Source organism: Eumetopias jubatus, unplaced genomic scaffold (genome assembly GCF_037043125.1).
Source record: "Eumetopias jubatus isolate StellerSeaLion01/CBP00866 unplaced genomic scaffold, mEumJub1_p1.0 scaffold_12, whole genome shotgun sequence".
Classification (NCBI taxonomy): Eukaryota; Metazoa; Chordata; class Mammalia; order Carnivora; family Otariidae; genus Eumetopias; species Eumetopias jubatus.
The window spans coordinates 100825081-100851331 of record NW_028274818.1 but is presented as its reverse complement, the minus strand read 5'-3'; the positions used below and the strand labels follow the sequence as shown (position 1 = coordinate 100851331).

The following is a 26251-nucleotide window of genomic DNA, read 5'->3' as shown; positions in this document are numbered from 1 at the left end:
CTCCACGGGGCTTGATCTCACTACCCAGAGATCATGACCTGAGCTGAAATCAAGAGTCAGATGCTTAACAGACTGAGCCACTCAGGCACCCCAGTATTAGTATTTTTAAAATATGCTTTTGATTTTGGCTTCTTAGAGTGTCTTTATGCAGTATATTTTTGCTTTTTTTCAATTTTCAATTTTTCTTTTTTAAGATTTTATTTATTTTTTTGACAGAGAGACACAGTGAGAGAGGGAACACAAGCAGGGGGAGTGGGAGAGGGAGAGAGAAGCAGGCTTCCCACTGAGCAGGGACCCTGACGTGGGGCTCGATCCCAGGACACTGGGATCATGACCTGAGCCGAAGGCAGATGCTTAATGACTGAGCCACCCAGGCGCCCCTCAATTTTAAATTTTTATAAGATATACATAACAAAATTTACCATTTTAACCATTTTTAAATGTACAGCTCTCTGGCATTAAGTACATTCATATTGTTCTGCAGCCATCACCATCATTTAGTTCCAGAACTTTTCATCATGCAAATAAAGTTCTGTGCACATTAACAATAAATCCCCACTACTCACTCCTCATCCCTGGAGATTACCATTCTACTTTCTGTCTCTATGAATTAGACTGTTAATGTAGGTATCTCATGTGAGTGGAATCATAATATTTGTCTTTTCTGTGTCTGGCTTATTTCACTTAGAATAATCTTTTCGAGGTTCATTTATGTTGTAGCATGTTTCAGAACTTCTTTCCTCTTTAAGGCTGAATTATATATACCATTGTATATATGTCTCCCATTTTGTGCATCCATTCAGCTGACAGTGGACATCTGGGTTGTTTCTACCTCTTGGCTATTGTGAATAATGCTTTTGTGAACATGAGTATAGACGTATCTGAGTGCTGCTTTTGGTTTTGGGTATACACCCAGAAGTGGAATTGCTGTGTCATGGTAATTCTGTTTAACTTTTTTGGGAACTACCAAATTGTTTTCCATCCTGTATGCACCGTTTTACATTCCTAAGAGCAGTGCACAAGGGTTCCTGCTTGTGATTTCTTCACATCCTTGCCAATAGTGTTTATGTGTTGCATTTTTATAGTGTTGGAGATTCAGCTGAGGCTCCTTGCTGATACCCAAGTATCAGAAAATGTTTTCTAAAGAGAATAATAATGCTGTATTATAAAGCATTGTTAGATATTATTGTCCTGCAACCGATTTCCTTCTTAGTAAGAGTAAAGAAATTCTCCTGGGTGGCTCAGTCGTTAAGCATCTGCCTTCGGCTCAGGTCATGATCTCAGGGTCCTGGGATCGAGCCCCGCATCGGGCTCCCTGCTCTGCGGGAAGCCCGCTTCTCCCTCTCCCGCTCCCCCTGCTTGTGTTCCCTCTCTCGCTGTCTCTCTCTCTGTCAAATAAATAAATAAAATCTTAAAAAAAAAAAGAGCAAAGAAATTCTCTTCACCCAGCCTCTGTCTGCCTTACCCACTCCGCGTGTGCCTGGGAGGAAGGGAACTTTGTATCTATGTCCTGAGTTGAACTGTGATAAACTATCACTGGATGGTGGAGTGCTTCACTTCTAACTCTCACTTGGGATACTTTTTTTTTTTTTTTTTTAATTTATTTGAGAGACAGAGTATGAGCTGGGGGAGAAGCACACGGGGCTCGATCCCAGGACCCCGGGATCATGACCTGAACTGAAGGCAGATGCTTAACTGACTGAACCACCCAAGCGTCCCTCACTTGGGAGAAATTTTAACTGGTTGTGGGTGACATCTGAATTTATTTCGGGGATTATGTTGACCTAATTTTATGGAAATTAGTTGGAAATTTAGGGGATAGATTTTCTATCTTAGAGGATGGGAGTTTTTGACAAATTGAATACTCAGCTTCTGAGTTTTTTTTCTCTTAGGCAAGAAAACTGTAAATTAGGCAGTCTGTGGAGGAGTCTCACAGCTCTGAACATCTGTTTAGAAGGACCTTGTGAATTTCTGCCACTCACTTTCTTATTTCTTTCCTAGGGATCATGGCCCAAGTAGCAATGTCTACCCTGCCTGTTGAAGACGAGGAGTCCTCAGAGAGCAGGATGGTGGTGACGTTCCTTATGTCTGCTCTTGAGTCCATGGTGAGATGCCTTTATAGTTCTAGAAAATGTTTATAGTTGGATAGGATTGAGTTTGTGGGTAAGATTGATTTTTTTGTAAACATACATGGTTTTGGTTTTATAAGATTTTTTTTGCTTGAATAGTAGTTACAGATTTAAGCCTTTCAAATCATTTTATTACCATGTTTCAGAATATTCTTAACTTACCTAAATGTTTACTTTTTTACATTTAATTTCAATTGTTTACCTACCAATATCTTAGGCAATTTCTTGTTGTGCAAGCAGTAGCTTTGAATTTATGTGTTGTTACTCATAAATGAAGTTACTCAGAATGAGTTTGTATATTCTGGTGTGGCGCTAGTGTTTAATTGTATCTGTATAAAGAACATTGGCAGAATTCTGGGCCATAAGAGCATACTTACTATTTATATTCTTTATTGTGCTATGCGTTCGTAGTTGTTCTTACCCCACTACCTTTTACTAAATATGTTAGTGTGTTAGCTCTTCATTTTTAAGAAACCTGTATTGTATACATAATTATAGTAAACTATTAAGTATCCTTTTACTGTATTTTTTTATTACTGTGATGGTAGTAATAACAATTTACTTAATCATGTTTTTATAGATCAATAGCGGGAAACCTAGAATTTCAGCTCATAGGTTTATAAGCATCAGACTTAGTATTTTCTGACACATTGAAATTAAATATATCCTAACTAGGAGAGGACTATGTATTTCCCATCCTAAGTGTTGACTAGTATTAGATAGTATTTAACCTCACAGGTGTCAGTATGACAGTTTGCAGGTTCATTACCTTTCCCCATTAAGACATTTTTTTCCTTCTTTGTACTATTTGAGAATTTTGAAAAAGTCTTTCCTTAATGTTAGTGGCTATATACTGTTATTTTTTTTTTTTAAGATTTTATTTATTTGAGAGAGCACAAGCAAGGGGAGGGGCAGAAGGAGAGAGACAGACTCTTAAGCAGACTCCCTGCTGAACAGGGAGCCCCACCCTGGGCTCAATCCCAGGACCCCAGGATCATGACGTGAGCCGAAGACAGATGCTGAGCCACCCAGGAGTCCCTGCTCTGGTTTTCCTTTTGTTTTTGTTTTTTAAAAGATTTCCCGTTTATTTGAGACAGAGAGCACGAGCAGGGGTAGGGACAGAGGGAGAGGCAGAACAAATTAAAAAAAAAAAGAAGAAAAAATATATAATTATATATTTAACTCCATAAACAGCTTTTCTAATGCCTAAAATAAGTGAGGTATTTTTATGCATCAATAGGGAAACATACTACTAACATAGTAGAAAAATAAGCAAACGGTATTTTAATTTACAGAGAAATAGCTAAGATACAATACTCTTTAATTTTAATACCAACCAGTCAGTGGATTATTATTATTTTTAAAGATTTTATTATTTTTTTTAAGTAATCTCTACACCTTAAGTGGGCCTCAGACTCAACAACCCCAAGATCAAGAGTTGTTATGCTCTACCGACTGAGCCAGCCAGGTGCCCTGAGTGGATTATTGATTATACTAAGATACCCTTTTAAAATTTTTCTGGAAAAGCTACACAATATCATTTGTGAGAATATTTTGATTTAGATCTTCTAGAGGGTCAGATGGGAGTGTGAACTGATAGAATCTTCTTAGAAAGCAGTTTGCAGTAGGTTTTGAGAACCTTAAAAGTATTTACTTTCAGAGTCAAAAGTTTTTTTGACTTGCTTCATATCTCTGATGCTCTACACACAAATATTTTGTCCCCAGATTATTTCAGTGTTATTTTAAGGACATTGCCAGTAATGTTAGTACTAAAGAAAATAAAATGGAATGTTCTGTAAGTGTTAAGATTTTTGAGAATTTTTAATTTCAAGGGAATATACTTAGTAGAAGCCATACTTATTAAAAAAAAATGCTCACCCCAACATGATTCCCATGGTGTATTCAGACAGAGATACTTCTGGATGTGGGGTTATGTAGTGGATGTTGTGATGTGGCTTCAGACTTCCCTTTAGGACTGGTGGCCTTGATCCTTCCAGCTGCTGGGAGGGTACGAGGCTCCCTGGCCCCAGGTCTCCCGTTTCTTTGGGAGGGCGATCCCAGCTCCAGAGCTCCCCAGATGGCAGCTACACCAGCGATCAACTCTCCCTCTGCCGAATCCTGTGCCCCTCACATCTCATGGGTGTTGATATTGAGAGTACTCTCTAGTAAGCCTGGGTGGAAATCTGAGTCTTATTTCATGGGGATTTGACCTATAACAGATTACAAGGGATTTCTGCCTTTTTTCTTATAAATTCTATTTTTTCCTGTTTAAAATTGGGGTTGAAAACCATATAGAAAGAGAGGTACCTTTAAAAAATGGTGACTCTTGGGCACCTGGGTGGCTCAGTCGTTAAGCATCTGCCTTCTGCTCAGGTCATGATCCTAGGATCCTGGGATCTAGCCCCATATCAGGCTCCCTGCTCAGTGGGAAGCCGGCTTCTCCCTCTCCTGCTCCTCCCCCCTGCTTGTGTTCCTTCTCTCGCTTTTTTTTTTCTCTTGCTGTCTCTTTGTCAAATAAATAAATAAAATCTTTAAAAAAAATTGGTGACTTTTTATATGCTAATCTAAGGCCAGAAACTAGGAACTTTGTCTGATTCCAGAAAGTGTAGTAAGACAGTTGAAGTGATAATTTTTAATTTATCCAGCAGAAATAGTACTTTAAGACATCTGTATGTAATATAAGGTTTGCTATTTGTATTTTAGTGCAAAGAACTGGCCAAGTCCAAGGCAGAAGTGGCCTGCATCGCAGTGTATGAAACAGATGTGTTTGTCGTTGGAACTGAAAGAGGACGTGCTTTTGTCAACACCAGAAAGGATTTTCAGAAAGATTTTGTAAAATACTGTAAGTGTTGTATTTCTATCTTTTGTATTTCATAAATATTGTGCCTAAATATTTATGGATAACAAATGTCTTATTTTCTAAAGCAGAATGAGATTTATACTAAAAGGACTTTCTAAAATGTCTAGAGATACATTTCAAAATGCTCAAAATGTCCCTGACGTAATATATAAGGGTAAATACTGAAGAGTTTAAGAAAAATGGTAAATGTTTATCCTGTGTTCCTTGGTTGGCGTTACTTTGGATTAGTGGCACACCTGAGAAAAGAGATAGAGAAATCTTAAATTGATTAAAGGTTCTTATTTAGATAGTTATTTTCTTGATAGGTATTTGGCGTGTTAAACGCGAGTCTTTCTCTGTGCACGAAATTTGTGTAAGCACGCTGCAAAGTTAAACCAGTCTCTCCGATTCCCTCCATAGAATCAGCTTGTCAGAGTTCTCAGTGCATTTTGTGGTCCTCCGGTTGGGAGTTCATCCAATTGGTGAAAATTTAACTCGATAGGGAACAAACACAGTAGAGAAGTTTGCTGAGGCTATTACTGCCTATGGTCTTACACAGTCAGACTGGTTTTATATCTGTGTTTAACCTCACACTGCCTGCTGGTCTCATATTGTCTGTGATACAGCCTCTTCTTAAACATGGAAAGAAAACAAAATGGTGGGGATGTCTGCAGACATATTGTGTGTGTGTGTGTGTGTGTGTGTGTGTGTGTGTGTGTGTGTGTGTGTCTGTGTGTCTGTTTTTAAGTGCCAAACTTAAATTTCCACTATCAAGTTCTATCCAATTCATGATAAATTGAGCAGATCGTGGGTAAATAAAATAGTTTTCTTAATTCATTAGTTCAATTCTCAATTGTATTTTTAGTCCTTTTAAAAAATAGCATATCTTCTCTACACTGCAGGCCCCCCTCCACGCCCCACTATAATCTTTCAAGCTTTATATGTAATCTATTTAAATTTTTTTCATTATTTCTGATCGTTTTGGGAATTTTTAAGGCTTTGATCATGTTTGTGTATTTAAGTTTATAGTAATAATGTTGTTTTGATTATGTGTATATCAGCTGCCATCTGTCCCATGAATACTATAATCCCACTGGCAGCTGTGTTTATATTCCCGTTCCCTATACTGACTTGCTTATGTGGTTCTCCAGTGGTTAGAACTAAGCATTAGGGGAATTGTCCTCAGTTGCAAATTGTAGTCCCTGCCTCTTAGTATTCATAGTTTCTTTTTGTTACCAATAATTTAATGCCCTAGAGAATAATCTTTGGATGTAATTCTCAAGTACATAATATTTGTTTATAAAAGTGTTTTGTAGATAAGGATCAATAGTGGTCTTCTGAAACCTAATCAATAGGTTTATGAGTCAATTCTACAATTTCTTGGGGGAGAATTCTCTTTCCCAGGGTTTGGAAAAGCACTGTCCAGGAGCAATGAGATGATATTAATCACTCATAATTTAAAATGTTTGAGTTAATGACAGTAAGAAAGAGAAACAAGTGAAATTTATTTTAGTGGTTATAGTTAACCCGATATATTTAAAACATTGTCATTTAACATGTAATCAACAAAAAAATGATTAATGGGATATTTTGCGTAGTCTTCTGTACTAAGTTTTCAAAATCCAGTATGTATTGCAAATTTACCACACATTGTGATTTGGACTGGTACATTTCAGGTGCTCAGTAGCCACAGGTGTCTAGTGGCTATGTGTTCGATTTTTTGAGCCTGGAATGTTTTTTGTGATGGTGATAATCTCATATTTAAGTTTGTAGGTGATAAATTACTCTAAAGATAACTTTTTGTTTTTTAAACTACTAGTAGCTAATTTTTACTTTACAGAATTTTTAGTTACAGCTGCAATCATTTCAGAGATGATGACCGTTTATATTCAAGCCATTTGTTGTAGGTTTTTATTTTGAAATGCCCCCTCCTCTCCTTTTTTTTTTTTTTTTTAAAGATTTTATTTATTTGAGAGAGAGAGAGTATGCACGCCCATGTGGGGAGGGGCAGAGGGAGAGGGAGAAGCAGGCTCCCCGCCAGTAGGGAGCCTGACACTGAGCTCAGTCCTGGGACCCTGAGATCATGATCTGAGCTGAAAGCAGCCGCTTAACCAACTGAGCCACCCAGGCTCCCCTCTTTTTGTCTTTTTATAACAAATCATAAATATTAGAATATTAGAAAAAAGTATTCTTACGGAAAGGCAAATACTAAGATAATGGATAAGAGCCTTTTATATCGTAAATTATTTTGCAGGTGTTGAAGAAGAAGAAAAGGCTGCAGAGATGCATAAGATGAAATCTACAACCCCGGCGAATCGGATGAGTGTAGATGCTGTAGAGATTGAGACGCTCAGAAAAACAGTTGAAGACTATTTCTGCTTTTGCTATGGTAAGGTTATACACTTGAATTTTCTAAAAGAGACATAATTGAGTTTGCTAAAGGGTAAATTGTGTAACTGGTTTCACAGTTAAACTGCACATTTTGACAAACTTCAGTTTGAGTCAATTTCCAAACTGGGTTAACATCAGGAATGACCTTACTTTCCATTTCTTATTTGAAGAAACCCAGAAACAAACAAATGTACCTATTAGAGCTGTGGGGTAGGGTTTTTTTTTCTTTTCTTTTTACGAGCTGTTTTAGGTTTATAGGAAAAGGAAGAGGGAGGTAGATTTCCCATGTACTCCCTGGCCCAGTACCTGCATAGATCCCTCCCACTATCAACTCCCCCACTCCCTTCCCCAGAGAACCTACATTAACACATGATAATCACCCAAAGAGAACTGTTTATTTTTGCCCTGTGTGCTGATCTCACCAATTTCCTGAGAAAACCACCTTTTGTTAGTCTAAACACATGGTAAACAAAGCTCTTAAGAAAACAGTGGAAGGGAGAAGATACTGGTTACACTGTGAGGTTGTAGGTAAAATTCATATCTGGGGAATAGGGTTTCTAGCATCTGTGGACTCACTGCCCGATATACACAGACAGGGTGGTAGAACACAGTTGTGAATGTCCGTTGTATTTATCTAATTAAAGTTTTCAATGAGAATATTGGCCAAAAATCGCCTGATATTTTATGGTAACAGTAGGACCTGTTAGGTTTCCATGTTCTAAGGCTGAACTGTATATGTAAAGATTGTATTATACCAGGGTGAGGCCATTGTAAGGAAAGGTAATAGTGGAAGAAATCAGCTGTTGTTTCTTTTGTTTTGTATAGATTTTATATAAATATTTTACATACTTTTCATTTTGGCCTTTTGGATCTGTTTCAGGCTTAGAACTTCGAACATGGGAATAGGGCCCTCTGATATTTCAAATTTGTTTTAAAATCGGATATTGCAAAATAACATGCAAAATAACATGAATGCTATTTGTTAAGCCATGATAAACTAATGATGGTTTTGTTTTTTAATCTTACCATTTAATGATGTTTATCCTCTTTCTACCTCACCTCTGTCCCTTACCCCCAGGGAAAGCTTTAGGCAAATCAACAGTGGTACCTGTTCCATATGAGAAGATGCTACGAGATCAATCCGCTGTGGTTGTGCAGGGGCTTCCAGAAGGAGTTGCCTTTAAACACCCCGAGAACTACGATCTTGCCACCCTGAAATGGATTTTAGAGAACAAAGCAGGGATTTCATTTATCATAAAGAGGTGAAGTACTTTATCCCTTGCCCATCAGCAATTTTGTATATAAAGTTGAATATTCAGCTTATTTTAATCTATTTTTAAAATTCTTGTTTACTGTAGAAGTTATTTAAATTTATGCTTGTTTTGTATATTCATGTATAGTTTTTGTTTTGTTTTAATGCAGACCTTTCCTAGAGCCAAAGAAGCACCTAGGTAAGTGATTACTTTGTTTCCAGATAGTTCTAAACCTGTTGGGCCAAATTAAACACATTTTTCTGATTTCTCTTTTATTTTGAGAATATGATATAAGACATCTTGGAGTAGGGTGTTCCATATAAACCAGTGAAGAGTCACTGAGCTGAAAAAGTAGACTTGTTTTTTGTTTTTAGCTCTGCTACTTTCTTTATGATGTACTCAAGGTTTTACCCTGGCACCATGTTTGATCATACCCTGGATCTGCCCTCGTTTCCCAGAATTAAGAGGATGACTCAATTACCTAGCGTTCACTGAACAGGCGCAGAATTGTTGGGCACGAGCTTGGGTGGGGAGGGGATGCACGACCATGCATCAAGCAGTAAAGCTTTGGAGTGCTGGTAGTTTAATGGAAGAGATAAAAAGCCCACAAAGTCACCATAGCAAGAGCGTAACCTACACACTGTACAAATGGTTAGCGAAGATACTGTGGGAGTTCGTTGGAGGAAGGATTCATTTATAACCCAGGAAGGCTTTCAAGTTGAAGAGGCATTAAGGTGGGCCCTTGAAGAATGAGGAGGATTTTAACAGGACTTCCTTTTGGGAAGTTTGAGCCATTGCATTTGAAGGGAAAAGTGATTTTTAGAAGACTGGTGCCCTTTAGAGGCAGGTTTATTTGAGACTTTTGAAAATAAATGACCATTATCATTGGCACTCTCTTAACCAGCGTAAGGAAGAAAGGACAAAATAATATATACACATCCGTATTTTATTGTTTGTTAAATAACCTTCGTTTTCTTCTCATCACAATGAAAAGATTACTATTTTAGATGCTTTATTTTTTTATTTTTATTTTTTTTAAAGATTTTATTTATTTATTTGAGAGAGAGAATGAGAGAGAGAGAGAGAGAGCATGAGAGGGGCAAGGGTCGGAGGGAGAAGCAGACTCCCCGCTGAGCAGGGAGTCCGATGTGGGACTCAATCCTGGGACTCCAGGATCATGACCTGAGCCAAAGGCAGTCCCTTAACCAACTGAAGCACCCAGGCGCCCTATTTTAGATGCTTTATTGAGGTATAATTGGCATGACATAAAATTCACCTGTTTTAAGTATATAATTCGGTGGGCTTTAGTAAATTTATAGTGACAGAGTTTACGAAGTTTTACAGTCATTGCCATCTAATTTCAGAATATTTTCATCATCTCGTAATTTCCATGAATGTTCTATAAATTAGATATATAGTGTGTATCTTTTTAGATTGTCTTCTTTCACTCAGCGTAATTCAGTTGAGGCTCATCCATATCTGGGTGTATCAATAGTTATTTCTTTTTTCTTGCTAAATGGTAAGTATTCCTACCTATGAATATACCACTCATTTATCCATTCACAGGTTGATAGGCCTTTAGATTGTTTCTACTGGGCTGTTACGAAAAATACTACCATAGACCTACTTGAGTAAGTTTTTGTCTGGACATATGTTTTAATTCCTCTTCGGTAATATATACCTAGGAGTAGAATTGCTGAGTCATAGACTAATTTTACATTTAGCTTTAGGAAGACTGCCAAGCTGCCCTCTAGGTGCTTGTACCATTTTATGTTCCTACTGGCACTGAGGATTCCAGTTTTTCCACGTCCCCGTCAGCACTTGGTACTGTCTTTTTGGTTTTAACCATCCTAATGGGTGTGAAGTGGTGTGTCACAGTGGTTTGGATTTGCATATCCCTAATTACTAATAAAGTTGAGTATCTTCATGTGCTTAGTGACCATGTATATCCTTTGGAGTAAGGTCTGTTCAGGTCCTTTCCATGTGTTTTTATTGGGTTATTTGTAGTTTTATTATTGAGTTGTAAGAATTCTTTATATGTTTTTGATACAGATATTTTCTCCAGTTTTACAAGTTGTCTTTTGACAGTGTCCTGTGAGGAATAAAAGTTTTAATTTTTACAAAGCCTGATTTAGTCTTTTATCATTTGTGCTTTTGATCTTGTATCCAAGATTGTCTGTTGCCTGACACAAGGTCATGAGGATGTGTCCTGTTTTCTTCTGTAAGTTTTATAGCCTGAGTTGTTACATTTGGATCTGTGGTCAGTTTTGAGTTAATTTTTGCATATGGCACATGGTAAGTTTGTAAATTCCGTTTTTTGCATGTGGCTATCCAGTTGTTCCAGCACAGTTTGTTGAAAAGACCATCCTTTCTCCCCAGAAGTGCTTCAGCATTTTTGTTGAAAGTTAGTTGACCCTCTGTGTTTGGACTTCTACATAGTGGATCATGTTGTATGTGAATCAGGACAGTTTACCTCTTTGCAATCTTAATGCTTTTTATTTATTAATTTTGTTACTCTAGCCAGAATGTCCAGTACAATATTGAATGGAAGTGGTGATAGCAGACCTCTCCTTCTCAATATTAGGAGGAAGACATGTGGGCTCTTGTCATTATGTTAGCTGTTGTTTTTTGGTAGATGTCCTTTTTAAGATTGAGAAAGTAAAGATTTATTATCTTGTTTAAATTAAAATTCCGAATTTTGTTAAGCAGTATTTTTTCCTGAAGTGTTCTAGGTTAGTTTTAGTCTGCCATTTGTATTTTTTGAACTTTTCCATTCTAGAAACTTCTTTTGAAACATTGGGGCCTGGTTGTTAACCAAAGAATGTTTCTATAAGGTGTTCACACGGAGTGGTGCAAGCAGGGGGGTTTGTATGACTCTTTTTTTATCATACCAACTGTCAAAGTAATTGGGAAGTTGTGATTGTAATGGGATGTTTTCCAGTTTTTAAAGTTTTTAATAACTTTGTTATTATTTTTAAAGATTTCATTTATTTGAAAGAGAGACAGTCCACATGAGTGGGGACAGGGGCAGAGGGAGAGGGGTGAGCAGACTCCCTGCTGAGCAGGGTGCCAGATGTGGGGCTTGATCCCAGGACCCTGAAATCACCACCTGAGCCAAAGGCAGATGCTTAACTGACTGAGCCACCCAGGTGCCCCTTGTTGAGTTATTATTGACATAAGATAAACTATACATATTTAAAATGTACAGTTTGCTGAGTTTTGATACACATACACACTGTGAAAACCATCAGTGTAGTCAAGACAATGAACATATCTTTCACCCGCAAGTTTGCTCTCAGCCCTTGGTAATTCCTTCCTTTTGTTTCTCCCTGCCCTTAATCCCACGTAGCAATTGATGATGTCACGGTGGATTTATTTGCATTTTTAGATTTTTAAAATAGTAATGGAATCATAGTAGGAACTAATTTTTGGTTTTGCTTTTTAATTTTGAGATTTGTCCCCGTTGTTGAGCTGATGAGTACCCAGTGTATAGGTATACTACAGTTATTTACCCATTCACCTGTCCATGAAAATTTGGGTTTCTATTTCTTGGCTTTTATAAAGAAAACCGCTCTGAATGTTTCAGTGCAAGTCTTCACGTGGACATACATTTGGGTAAATACCTAAAATGGAGTGGCACATGGTATCTACATATATACTTTTTAAAGAATGTGCTGAACTGGTTTTCAATGTGATTTACTCCATTTGGTGTTCCCACCAACAGTGAGAGTCCCAGTTGTTCTATATCTTTATCAGTATTTGGTGGCATCAGTCTCTCTTTACTTTTTTTTTTGCGGACATAAAATTCATGTTGGTTTCTTTTTTTTAATATAAAATTCATGGTGTTGAAGTATGTAGTTCAGTGGGTTTTAGTGTATTTCCAAGATGGACAGCTGTCACCACAATCTAATTTGAGAACATATTCATCACCCCCAAATAGAAATCCCATACCTGTTAGCCAGTCAGTGTTTGCCAGTTACGAGCCAGATACACCCCTAACAGAAATCTTTATCAGCACTCCTGTATCACTGGAGGCTTTCCCCATATTGCTGGAGTAATAATACATTGCTATATTTGTTTCAACGATAAAAATTTGAGCTTTTTCCTTAAGGGGAGAGGGTGTGGTGGGTGAGGAGATGAAAGCTGTTGGACGATCCTCATCCCCACCTCCCTTCCTTACAGGTGGGGAATGAAGGACACTGTTGTGTGGATTCACACGGCACTCGCCCCAGTGTGACCCAGAGCTGCAGGCGCTCCTGCCCTCGCTCACTCTCTGTTTAAGAATGTTGGAAATATTAGTCCCATTGAAAGTGTTGGCAAAACCTAAATCTTATTATTTCTTTTGTACATAGGTGGTCGCGTGATGGTAACAGATGCTGAAAGGTCCATGCTGTCTCCAGGTGGAAGGTAAAGCACAGTTCATCAGTGCGAGTAAACCTCCACACCCCAGCGACTTTAGTTTCTAGAATCTTGAGGTATTAGAATATTAAAAAGGCCCATAGCACACGTCTTGAAGGTTAATATTCAGCTGATTCATTTGGGGTCCTCTGAAAATGCAGTTTTTGACTGAGTAGTTCCTGGAGGAAGCTAAAAGGATAGGTTGATAAGCACATTCAGAAGAGGAGGGCCCGTCAAGTAAAGTGGAATTTGCAAGTTATTGTGCTACCCCTGCGTTGTTATACTTTTTTCCCCAAAAGGCTGATTGGAATTAAAGTACTAAACTGAGTGGACAAGTTACATTTATGCAAGAAATAAACATGTAAATTTAATGTTGAGTCAGGTTTGCACTGACCTCGGTCAGGTGAACGATTTATGCGTTGGTGTGTGGACGGCCCGCGTCAGCGCACAGCTTCATCACGCCTTCTTTTCCTTTCAGCTGTGGCCCAGTCAAAGTGAAAACTGAACCCACAGAAGATTCTGGTATGTACTAGCGCTTCTAGAATCCCACTATGAAGTAAGGGAGCCTTTTCCTTAATTTAGAAGGTTGTATTTTGACTCGTTATTTACTGTGATTTTTTTTTTTAATGTAATGTTTTGATGAGAAGCAGACAGAACAAATTTATTCCAACAGTGACATTATTATTTTTTTAATTTTTTTTTAAAGATTTTATTTATTTGACAGAGACACAGCAAGAGAGGGAACACAAGCAGGGGGAGTGGGAGAAGGAGAAGCAGGCTCCCTACTGAGCATAATGCCCTGTAGGTCTGTCCGTGTTGTCACGGATGGCAAGATTTCCTTCTTTGGTTCTCCTTTTTTTTTTTTCCATTTTCTTCTTAGTGATATTTTAACTTTAAGAGTTCTTTATATATTCTGGATACAATTTTTTTTAATCAGAAATAATGTTTTGCAAATACTGTTTTCTACTCTGTGGCTTGTGTTTTCATTTTCTTAATGGTGTCCCTTTAAGCCTAAAAGTGTTTTCATTTTGATGCAATTCAGTTTTTCAGATTTTTCTTTTATCACATGGGGCTTTGATGTTTTTACATCTGAGAAAACCTAAACTCTCTGCCTCACCTGAGGTCATGAGGAATTTTACATTGTGCTGTGTTTTTCTTCAATTATACAGTTTTAACTCTTATGTCTAAGCCTCAGGCCTGTTTGAATTCATTGTTGCGCGGGTTGCCAGGGAAGGGTCTGATTCATCCTTCTGTGTGTGGATGCCCTGCTGCCCTGGCGTCCTTTGGGCGTCCTTTGTTGAAAAGCTGTCCAGTCCCCATCGGATCGCCTCAGCACCTCTGTCAAACCTCAGGTGACCAGGTGTATTTCTGTTCCCTTGACCTTGAACGCCCAGTCTTAGACGAGCAGCAGCACAGTGTAGCTCATGTCATTTGAAGGTTTGGTTTTGTTACCTGTTAACATACGGAACAATGAGGATATAATGATTTTACTATCTCCCAATGCTGCTGCTCCTTTCCCACTTCGACCATCTAGTTAAATTGATTTTTACTGTTCAAGTTCTTTGAGAACTGAGCATGATCTTGGACATTTTACTTTAATGTTTGCTTTTTTGCCATGTTCCATTTCTAGGGCGCAAGTCGTTTTGCTAATTTATAAAACATACAACTCTTCCTGACTGGATTACAATTCCATTGTTAGGATTTTTTTTCTTTTTTTTAGAAGATTTTATTTATTTGGCAGAAAAAGAGAAAGCACAAGCATGGGGAGCGCCAGCAGAGGGAGAGGGAGAGGGAGAAGCAGGCTCCCTACTGAGCAGGGAGCCCGATGTGGGGCTGGATCCCAGGACTCTGGGATCATGACCTGAGCTGAAGGCAGACGCTTAACCGACTGAGCCACCCAAGCGCCCCAGGATTTTTTTTCTTACGCTGGTTCTATGAATGAAGGCAACGTCATCTTTTAAAGATAATACATAATTTTAAAAGATCATTGTGTTATTACTAAGAATATAAGTTATAATTAGCTTTGGTGATTGGCAACAAGAAATGGACATTTACTGCATTTTCTTATTGAAGGCATATATAAACTGTATAACCTGAGCAGAGGCTATAGCTGGGGTCCAGAAATTTTAATTGTGTCAAATGCAGTATATCACTGCAAAATAGTGATGATTTTGATTTCACCTCTTAAGAGGGGACGGAAGTCGATTGTAATTTTGTTATATCCAAGTTTGTGCTGTTGCAGAACCTGTCATTATGGAGCTTTTACTCTGCTCTCACATTAGTTAAAACATTATCTTGGGGCGCCTGACTTGCTCAGTCGGTAGAGCATGGGACAACTCTTGATCTCGGGCTGTAAGTTCGAGTCCCATGTTGTGTGTAGAGATTACTTAAGTAAAAAAAATCTTTAAAACAAATTACTTTATGCAGTGAACTTCAGACTTAAGGTTCATCTAGGAACACAAGGATATTACTAGAAAATCTCTAAACTCACTTTCTCATGTTATTGAAATAATTAGAAATAATATATCATCTGAGTAGATGATAAGAAGTCTGCAGAAATCCTTAACCTGATTGGTTGGGCTATCATACAGAGCTGTAAATGCCAACCCATCATTGTGTTGAATAGAGAACCACTGGAAGTACTCTTTGTAGAAAGAGGCACATTTTCACCAGTTTCTTGCCAGTGTTCTAGTACAAACCAGTACACAAGAATGAGGTGTAAGTAATTAGGAAGTGGAGGCACCATTAACTTGTACAGATGATTGGATTGTGTGTGTAGAACACCAGAGAATCAACTAGAGAACCGAAAACAACATGCCGAGAGAGTCTGACTTGACTTTGTGAAGTGTGAGAAATTCCAGATGTAAGAGTTCCTTTGAAAGATTTCTAAGTACTACATTTGACTAAGAAAGAATTAAAAATGAAGGATGGCGGGGAGCCTGGGTGGCTTCGTCGTTAAGCGTCTGCCTTCGGCTCAGGTCATGATCCTGGAGTCCCAGGATCGAGTCCCGCATCGGGCTCCCTGCTTGGTGGAGAGCCTGCTTCTCCCTCTCCCTCTGCCTGCCTCTCTGCCTGCTTGTGCTCTCTCTATCTCTGTCAAATAAATAAATAAAATCTTTAAAAAAAAAAAATAAAAAAAATAAAATAAAAAATTTATTATTCAATGATATCCCGTGGTAGTATTTCTCCACTTCGTCTTGTAGACACTTGTGTATCAGCAGATACAGAGCCATCGCCTTACTGGGTTGAATGGCAACCAGGAACTCCACTGATGGGAACCGGAGGTTAACTGCCATTTTTATAAGGCGGCAAAGGGTCAAAGAACACGTGCACCTTAAAATGATAAGAAAGGGGCGCCTGACTGGCTCGGTTGGAACTCATGACTCTTAATCTCGGGGTTGTGAGTTCAAGCCCCATGTGGGATACAGAGATTACTTAAAAATAAAATTTAAAAAAAAATAAATAAAATGGTAAGAATTACCAAAGCATCATCTGTAATAAAGCAACAGTTTAAGCAGTCATCAAGAATTTTTAAAGCTGCTCTTTCTGTCTGCTTTTTACTGAGTATGAGCAGAGTGTTTGCCAGTCTGCCGGAACAACTTCATCTTTGTTGGATTTTTATCTCCATTTCTTTAACTATACTAAGCATTTTCTCTTGCTTCTTGACTCTCTGATCATTAATTTTTTGGATTAGCTCTTTGTAAGTACAATACAACAACCCTTTGTCATCTGTCTTGCAAGTAGCCATTCCCTGTGTCTCACATGTCCTCTGACACGTTTTGGCTGACTTTGCCATCCTTCATTTTTTTTTTTTAAAGATTTTATTTATTTATTTGACAGAGAAAGAGATACAGTGAGAGAGGGAACACAAGCAGGGGTGTCAGAGATGGAGAACCCCAAGTGTTATTTCCCCTCCTTTTCTTGTATAATTTCCTCCTGTTAGAATTCTGCCCATCAGATATTCTTAGTATATTTACTTCATTTGACCCGTGTCCTGTTGTCTAAGCCGTGGCTCATCGCTACCCTCCTTACCCCACTGCCACTCTGACCTTCCCTGTTGGGCTGCCACCACTCATGCTTGCCCCCTCCTCTAGCTCAGGCTCTTAAAGCCCTCGCTTGGTGTCCCCTGCCACTCCTGTCAGTCCTCTTCTCATTCTGCCACCATAGGCCAAGTCTTAGTTTTTTGGGAGACGTGCAAGAAGGTACCATTGAATCTTTATCGGGTGGAAGTATTTGAATCTTTTATACTGTTTTCCAAAAAGAAGGTTTTTCCCTTTCTTTTTCATGCCATAGGAGATCTCAGTTTTCTGTTTAGCTTTTAGTTGATTGCACCTAAATCATCATTTTGGACATCGTTTTCTCTCTTTTAATTCACAGTCATTTCCTGAATAGTTTGGATCTAAAAATAAACATGCTGAATTGAGAAAAGTCCTATTTTATTGAATTCTTTAGGCATCTGTATGTATGGATATAATGGTGTTGCTATCATAGAGGTTTCTTTTTTCTCCCTTGTGCTTTGTATCTTCATATTCTCAATTTATGCTGCAGTTTCTTTTGATATTTCCATTTTACTTTATTTTTTATATATTTCTTGGGTATAACAGTCATGGTCCAGTCAGGAGAAAAAAGCCATACCAGTTATTGGAATGGAGAAAATTTACTGTAATGATGAACTGGTTATAGTCATTAGCTTTGTAACAAGAAAGAGTATGTTAAAGTATCACGTAAGTAACAACCCAGGGAATAGGCTGCCACCCCTAGAACTTTAATTTTGACTTATGAGGTGGGAGACTATTTGGATGGTACTGATGTCTGAGGGGACGGGGACGTGTTAAAACTGGTTCTGGTAGTGTTGGAAACAATTTCCAGTGGGTCTTGCTATTGCTCTGGGAAGGGTCTACTTTCAGCAGGTTGATGGAGGGCACAAGCAGTGACCTACCCCTGATCGGAACAAGATGCAGACAAGAAGCCAAAAGGAAGTCACGGGTTCATGATCTCTACTCTAGCCTTGTAGCCTCCACCCTGCTGTGTTCCCTTGGGAGTTTTTGCAAGGAGCCAAACTGGTTTGCAGTCCAGGCTCCAGCAGGGTCTCAGAGGGTGTGTCTGGAACTGGGACAAGAGCTTCATGACCGCACTGGCTACTACCTCTCGCTGCTCCATCCACACCCTTCTCCACGTATTTGGACTTTCCTAGAGCAGCAGAACAACTGTTCCCGCTGGTAGGATGTAGCTCTCTTTGCTGCAGAGTCAATCATTTATGCCCTCTCCCCAGAATGAGGACTTCCAATGTTCTGACAGTCATTGTGCCTATCCCTGGGAGACCTATTAGTGTCCATTCATGAGGTATATTATTTGTGTCTCAAATTTACTCTCAAACCTGTTTGAATATTCTTTTTTTCTAGAGGCTACATGGTAACAGAAACCGAACAAAATTTGTAAAATAATAATGCAAAGTAGAATGGAAAACAGTTTATATATCCAAATACATTGTATTTGCAGAAAGACACACTCCTAACATGGAAGAAAATATGTACAGTGTTCACATTTCTACAGCTTGTCACAAGAATTCATACCTTTTTTAATTCATTACCCATTATATTGTATTTCCTTTGCCTTCAGTCAGGACCTTAGCTGGTAAGATTGTTTATCTGGTTGAGGTCATCTGAACCTTCATTCCTGAAGGGCCTAAATCCCCAATGGATTTGCCTTTTTTGTTTGCTTTCATTTTTCTCTTAACTTTTACTGATGAACACTGATGTAGTAAAGAGACAGCCCACAGAATCTCAGGGGTTCAAGATTGTTCCCTGCCGCTGTTGTGGGGAGCATACCTGTTTCCCGTTGGTAATTGGCTTTGTTGGTTTAGGAATAAGTGTCCCTTAGCATGGCAAGCTAGTTCTTTTTGAGCTGTTTCCAGTTGACAGGATTCTCTGTGTGCTTCTCATGTCACATAGCACCAGCACAGGATTAGTCCATCAGAACTGTGTGGTTGTGCTTAGCCTTCCTACATGTGTAGTTGGGCAGTGTGTGCTTTTATGTCTAGCCACAGAGGTCCACATCCAATTACCTATCCTAATTGTTGGCAGAGCATTAGGCAGAATGCTTGTTAATAAAGGGATATATTAGGAGGGGAAAAAATCAACATATCTTATTAAAGTCATTCTTAACTGCGGAATATTGAGTCATTACAACTGAGGTTTACAAATGATTTCCTTCCTTCCTCCTTTCAGAAGGAGGTAGAGGGCAGAGGGAGAGGGAGAGAGACAGTCTTAAGCAGGTTCTGTGCCCAGCATGGAGCCTGACGCAGGGCTCCATGTCTTGACCCTGAGATCATGACCTGAGCCTAAGACAGATGCGTAACCAAACTGAGCCACCCAGGCACCCCTACAAGTGATTTTCAGTAGTTTGTAAAAGTCTGTAAAAGTCTTTTTTATTTCTTTAGTAAGCTCTACATCCAGCATGGGGCTTGAACTCATGATCGTGAGATCAGGAGTGGTGTGCTCTACTGACTGAGCAAGCCAGGAACCCCTTGTAAAAGCATTTTTAATGTTGAGTGAAAAGAGAGTGTGACTGATCCAAAGATAAGAATGTCAGAGAAAAAAGCAGCAAATAATTTCAGAAAATTAGTAATAGTTAAAACTTTGTTTAGTGGGCGCCTGGGTGGCTCAGTTGGTTAAGCGACTGCCTTCGGCTCAGGTCATGATCCTGGAGTCCTGGGATCAAGTCCCGCATCGGGCTCCCTGCTCAGCAGGGAGTCTGCTTCTCCCTCTGACCCTCCCTCCTCTCATGTGCTCTCTCTCTCTCATTCTCTCTCTCAAATAAATAAATAAAATCTTTAAAAAAAAAACACAAAACTTTGTTTAGTTTGGATTTTAGATGAATTTTGCCCCTTTGCTACCTAGCAAACTTTTGTCCTTTCAAAGTCTTTATGTATGCATTGTGCTGCATTATTAGGGCAGGAGAGATTTTCCTACACCATCTACCTGCATGCCCTAGTGTAATTAGATACTTTCATTTGTTTTTACAGGTATTTCCCTGGAAATGGCAGCTGTGACAGTAAAAGAAGAATCAGAAGATCCTGATTACTATCAATATAACATTCAAGGTAATACTGTGCATTCCATTTTTCTTTCCAGAAGTTATTGGCGGTTAAAATTCAAATTTATCAATTGCTTGAGTTCATTAAATACTACTTTATTGATTGTTTCTTGATTGGCCTGTGTGCTTATAATTTATCACTGGAATAAGATAGATTTCAAAAATGTGGCAGTGGAATAATCTGTCTACAGGGGAAATGTAAAATAGCCATTAATATTCTTAAAAGGACAAGCAAAAGTTGTGGCACAATTCAGAATTCAATTCTAGTTTCTAGTGTTAATTTGCGAGACACAAGAGATCTTCTGAACCTCGAATGCTCTATTTGTGCAACAAAAAAATACTTGTGTAAATATTATCTTAAAAATCTGTAAAAGGTAAGACATTAACAAATTTTTAGCTATTATTTATCACTTCGTTCCACATCTTTTTGCTTGCTTATTAGGGAGGCATTAAAGGTTGTGGTTTTATAATGCAGTTTGCTCTTATCCATCATTGGATTTTAGTTTAGAAGAACGTTTTCTATATTTTATAGTCCGTTTTATTTTTACAGATGCATAAAATAGATGAAAACATTTAAAGCTGATTAGTTTTGTTGTTGGTATATACCTATAAAGCTATCTTCACTGCAGTCAGGATAATGACATTTCCATAACCTTCAAGTTTCGTTGTGTTCTGTTGCAATTCACTGCCCTCCCCAGCCAACCAGTGATCTGTTTTCTGTCATTTGACATGAGTTTCCATTTTTTTAGAAAAATCTGTAGGTGGAATCATTATAAAGTATGTACTGTTTTCTTGGGATGGGATGTGACTTCTTTCATTCCACATAATTGTTTTGAAATTCATCCACAGTGTTACATATACCCATAGCTAATGCTATTTTATTGCTGAGGATTATTCCATTGCTTGGCTGTCTACCATAATTTGTTTATCTCTTTGTATATTGATGGACATTTTGGTTGTTTCTAGTTTGGGGGGCTCTTAAAAACAAAGTTGCTGTGAATTTTTGTGTGCAAATTGTTGTATGGAAATATGCCTTCATTTCTCTTGAGTAGATTCCTAGAAATGGAATAGCTGGGACATATGGTAGGTATTTAATTTTGTAAGAAACCCACACAGTGCTTGTACTATTTTACATTTCCACCGGCAGTTCCTAGTTGTCCCACATCCTTACCAACACTTGTCCTGTCAGTCTTCTTTTTAGCCATTTTAGTGAGTGTCTTGCAAGACCTCATTTTGCTTGTGATTTGTGATTTGCCTAATAGTTGTAGCTCATTTAAAAAGATGAGCCCTTACCAATTCTGGAGTATTGTAAAAGTTTATGAATAAATTTATTCTGGTTTGTAATCCTGTGAATATCTGTATATATATATTAAACTGTTTCATAGTGAATTTCATTTTTATTTTTAATTTTATTATTTTTTAGAATTTCATTATTTTTATTCATCAGTTTTGAACACTTTTTAAAAAAATATTTTTTTAAAGATTATTTGACAGAGAGAAAGATCATAAGTAGGCAGACAGGCAGGCAGAGGGAGAGGGAGAAGCAGGCCCCCTGCTGAGCAGGGAGCCCGATGGCAGGGCTCGATCCCAGGACCCCGGGATCATGACCAGAGCCGAAGGCAGACGCTTAACCAACTGAGCCACCCAGGTGCCCCGAAAATTTTATTTTTTGTGATGTTAGTAATTCATGGCTAAGAGGTTGAGACAGTTCTGTGGAGTCTTAAACAGTTAAAATTTTGGAAAAAATTTAGCCTTTATAAAAGTAGGTGTTGTACCTTACTAATACATGAGCATAAATTTAATAAATACTGTGGAATACAATAGTCTTTTTTTGTTTTTACTCAGATTATTTTTTAAAATAAAAAGTCTGCCTTCATCTTTGGTATCGTCTGTTTAGAGTTGTGTTAATTCTCAGCCATGAGTATAAAAGCTTTTCTGTCCCCTTTTCACATTGTAGGTTGAGTGATTTAAGGTGATGCATGAGAAATGAGGGTTGGAAATCAGATGTTTGTGGAGGGAAAGATGGCTTGAAATGATAGTACATTAAGTACAGTGAAAGAAGGTAGGAGGAGCTAGACAATGATCTTCTATGTTTTATAAAAAGTGTGTAGTTTTACATTTAGGTCTTTGATCAGTTTAGGCCTAATTTTTGTATGGTGTGGAAGATAATTTGGTTCAAACTTAGGCATATGGATATCCAAATTTTCCAGTAGCATTTGTTGAAAAGATGTTTTTTCCATTGCATTACCTTTATATCTCTGATTATTCTGTTCCATCGATCTGTGTGTCCTTTTGCCAACTTCACATGTGTTGAGTACTGTAGCTTATAGTAAGTCTTGAAATCAGTGTGGGAGTCCTACAAAATTGTTCTTATTTTTCAAAATTATCTTGTCTGTTGTAGCCCCTTTATTCATATCAGTTGTAAAAATCAGCTTGGACATTTGTTCAAAAAACTGTGGGGATATTGATAGAGATTATGGTGAATCTGAACAGCTGATTTGGGCTAATTCCCTTCATGCCCGATCTTTTGGTTCACGAACATGGTTTCTCTCTCTTACCTGTTTAGCTTTTCCTAGGTTTCTTTTATCAGAGCTTTGTTTTCCGCAGAGAGATCCTGTAGTGCACATTTTGTAAGATTTACATCTAAGTATTTAATGTTTTTTGTTGTTACTGAAAATGGTACTGTTCATTTACATTTCAGCTTCCAACTATGGCCAATCCATAGAACTGAGGTTGATTTTTAAGTACTGACCTTGTACCTTGTGACTCAATTAAAATTCACTTATTAGTTCAAGCAACTCGTGGGTAAAATCTTCGGGATTTTCTAAGGAGACAATGTCATTCTTTCTGTTTCCTTTCGGTTAATTGTGCTATCTGGGACCCTCTGGTCTTGTATTGAACAGGAGTAGTGAGAGGAGACATCCACATCTTTCAGTATAATAGCTGTGGGGTTTCTGTAGATGCCTTTCATCAGTTCGAGGACGTTCTCTTGTGTTTAGTGCTTATAGTGATTGGATGTCGAATTTGTAGAAGGTCTTTTCTATATCTCTTGAGATAATTATATGGATTTTTCATGTTTACTCTGTTAAAATGGTGATTGATACTACTTTTCAGATGTTAAACCAGCCAGGCATTACTGGGATAACAAACCCTATTTGGTTATAATGTATTCTTTCTATGTATTATAGATTGTTCTTAAGAGGTATGAGTCAAGACTTTTCTTGTAAATGTCTTTGTATTTGGTTTTGGTAATTCTGACCTCAGTAAAATGAATTGGGAAGTGATGTATTGGAAGAATGTTTTTGTAGAATTGGTACTATTCTGTTCTTTAGTGTTCGGTGAATTTTGCCAGTGAAGCCACCTAGACCTTTTGGTTTCCGTAATGGAAAGTTTTTAAACTTGGTCTGTTTTTTAATTTTTAAATTTCTTTTAGTAGTTGTGGGCTGTTGAGGTATGTCTTTTAGGGAATCTGTCTACTTTGCCGTAAGTGTCCTTTTTTTATTTTAATATTTGCAAGGTCTATAGTGATGCCCCTCTCATTTCCAGTTTTCTTAATTTGTGTCTATCTTTTTTTCTTGGTTGTCTGGCTCAGGGTTTCTCAAGCTTGTCAATATTGACATTTTGATCCAGCAGTTCACTGTTGTGGGTATCTCTCTTATGCTATGAATTGTAGAATGTTTAGTAGCTTTCCTGGCCTTGACCCACTGGATGCCAGTGGTATCTCCCTAGCTGTGACTATCTAAACTGGCATAATTATATGATATAATCACTCCCTGTGGAGTGGGGACACAGTCACTAGCAGTGGAGAACCATTGGTCCAGCCCTAGAGCTTTTACGTAATTTTTCTTTTTTCTCAGAGATCCAGCTTTTATTTTCAGTGAGTTTTGCTCTTAAGTTTCTTTTTTTTCTTGTTTTCATTTTAATTTGTTTTTATTTTATGTTTCTTAAGATAGAAGAGTAAATCCTTGATTGTGATCTTTTCTAATATAAGCATTTAATGCCATAAATTTCCCTCTTAAGCATCAGTTCAGCTGTAGCCCACAAACTGATTTATACTTATTTTCATTCAATTCAAAACATTTTCTGATTTTCCTTGTGATTTCTTCTTTGTCCTGTGGTTTTTGTAGAGGTGTGTAGTTTTTTTTTAATTAAGTTTTTATTTGAATTCCAGTGTAGTTAACATACAGCATTATATTAGTTTCAGGTGTACAGTATTTTACAGTGTCACAGTCACAGTGACTCAGCACTCTCCTACAGTGGTACAGTGTCACAGTGACTCAGCACTCTCCTACAGTGTCACAGTGGTACAGTGACTCAGCACTCTCCTACAGTGGTACAGTGTCACAGTGGTACAGTGACTCAGCACTCTCCTACAGTGGTACAGTGTCACAGTGGTACAGTGACTCAGCACTCTCCTCCAGTGTCACAGTGTCACAGTGACTCAGCACTCTCCTCCAGTGTCATGGTGTCACAGTGTCACAGTGACTCAGCACTCTCCTACAGTACCCGTGCTCAGTGCTGACACGTGCGGTCCTTCATCCCTCTTAACCTGTCTCTCCCATTCCCCTGCCCACCTCCCTCTGGTAACCATTTGTGTGTTTCTGTAGTTAAGTGTCTGTTTCTCCCTTTGTCTTTCTGATATTTTTTCCCCTTTACTCGTTTGTTTTGTTTCTGAAATTCCACATATGAGTGAAATCATAGGGCATATATCTTTCTGTGACTGACTTATTTTGCTTAGCATAATGTTTTAGCCCCATCCATGCCATTGCAAGTGGCAAGACTTCATTCTTGTTGATGGCTGAATAGTATTCCATTCTCTCTATATTCCACATTTTCTTTATCCATTCATCAATCGATAGACATTTGGGCTGCTTCTGTAATTTGGCTATTGTAAATAATGCTGCGGTAAACACAGGGGTGCATATATCCCTTTGAATTAGTGGTTTTGTATTTTTTGGGGTAGATACCTGGTAGTGTGATTACTGTGTCATAGCAGGAGAAGTGTGTAGTTTTAATTTTCACATACGTGTGTGGACTTCTCGGGTATCTTTCTGTTACTGATTCTCAGTTTTTTTCTATTATGCTTGGCAAACACATCTTGTATAATTTCAGTTATTTTAACTTTGTTAAGGTTGGTTGATAGTCATTTAGGTCTGCTATCCCTACTGCTATTTTTGACTGCCTGTTCTAGCAGTTAAACAGTATTGAAATCTTCAAGTGGCTCTGGATCTGTTTCTCCTTTCATGCTTTCTGAAGGGCTGTTGTTAGGTGCCAGTATCCTTAGAAGCTTCTTCCCTTGGACTCCTTTCTAGGCAACACCCTTCTCGTGACCTGTAGCAACCTACATTAGTTTTGTCTGGTTTTGTATTTCATGTAAGTGGAATCCTTTTGCATGTACTGGTTGTTTTAGGCTTCAGTTTTTAAAAAATTTTTATTTATTTATTTATTTAATTAATTTTTTAAAAGTAATCTCTACACCCATTCTGGGGCTTGAACTCAAAACCCCAGGATCAAGAGTCACACACTCCACCAGAATGATCCAGCCAGGCAGCCCTAGGCTTCTTTTAAAAAACAAAATTTGTGAGACATATTGTTAGGTGTGCTTATAGATTATTTGCATTGCTATATTGTATTTCTAAAATACTTTCTTTTAAAGTGAAACCTAAAGACATAATGTACATCTGCCCAGGTTTATGGAATCTTATTCTTTAGACATCTTCTCTTAGGAATGTTTGATTTTCATGACTGAGTAGACACCACTAGCATTTTGAGTGTGCTTAGAATGAATAAAATCCAAATATGTGTGTTAAAACATACATAGCTAAAATTAAACATCATAGGTAGTTTGAGAGGATAGTGATCTGGAATGGTATCCTGGGCAAATATTAACCACTAGAAATCAAGTTTAACAATATTAATTTGAGGCCAAAGAAAGAAAGTAATAGGTATAAATAGTTAAACTATATAATGTATACTAATAAGTAACTGAGGTGAAATAGTGATTATTAATATATACCGTGTGTGTGTGTACACACACACACACCTTACAGTATAGCCTCAAAATTAAAATAGAAATAAAGAATTGACACAATTGTGATAAATTTATAGACCTACAGTCATGTGGGATTTTTTTTTTAAGGTTTTAT

General features: G+C 37.9%; 1 protein-coding gene across 6 annotated transcripts in view; it reads left to right on the top strand.

Annotated features, from left to right (window-relative positions):
- The window catches only part of GTF2I (general transcription factor IIi), a 100232-nt gene that overhangs the window by 22820 nt on the left and 51161 nt on the right, over nucleotides 1-26251 (top strand). For all 6 annotated transcript variants that reach the window (XM_028109816.1, XM_028109813.1, XM_028109815.1 and 3 more), the window contains exons 2-9: nucleotides 2002-2105; nucleotides 4833-4971; nucleotides 7223-7357; nucleotides 8438-8621; nucleotides 8782-8810; nucleotides 12965-13019; nucleotides 13489-13532; nucleotides 20035-20112. In XM_028109816.1, coding sequence (XP_027965617.1) covers nucleotides 2007-2105; nucleotides 4833-4971; nucleotides 7223-7357; nucleotides 8438-8621; nucleotides 8782-8810; nucleotides 12965-13019; nucleotides 13489-13532; nucleotides 20035-20112 — 763 coding nt within the window. In that variant the 5' untranslated portion in view covers nucleotides 2002-2006. The remainder of the gene's footprint in view (nucleotides 1-2001; nucleotides 2106-4832; nucleotides 4972-7222; nucleotides 7358-8437; nucleotides 8622-8781; nucleotides 8811-12964; nucleotides 13020-13488; nucleotides 13533-20034; nucleotides 20113-26251) is intronic.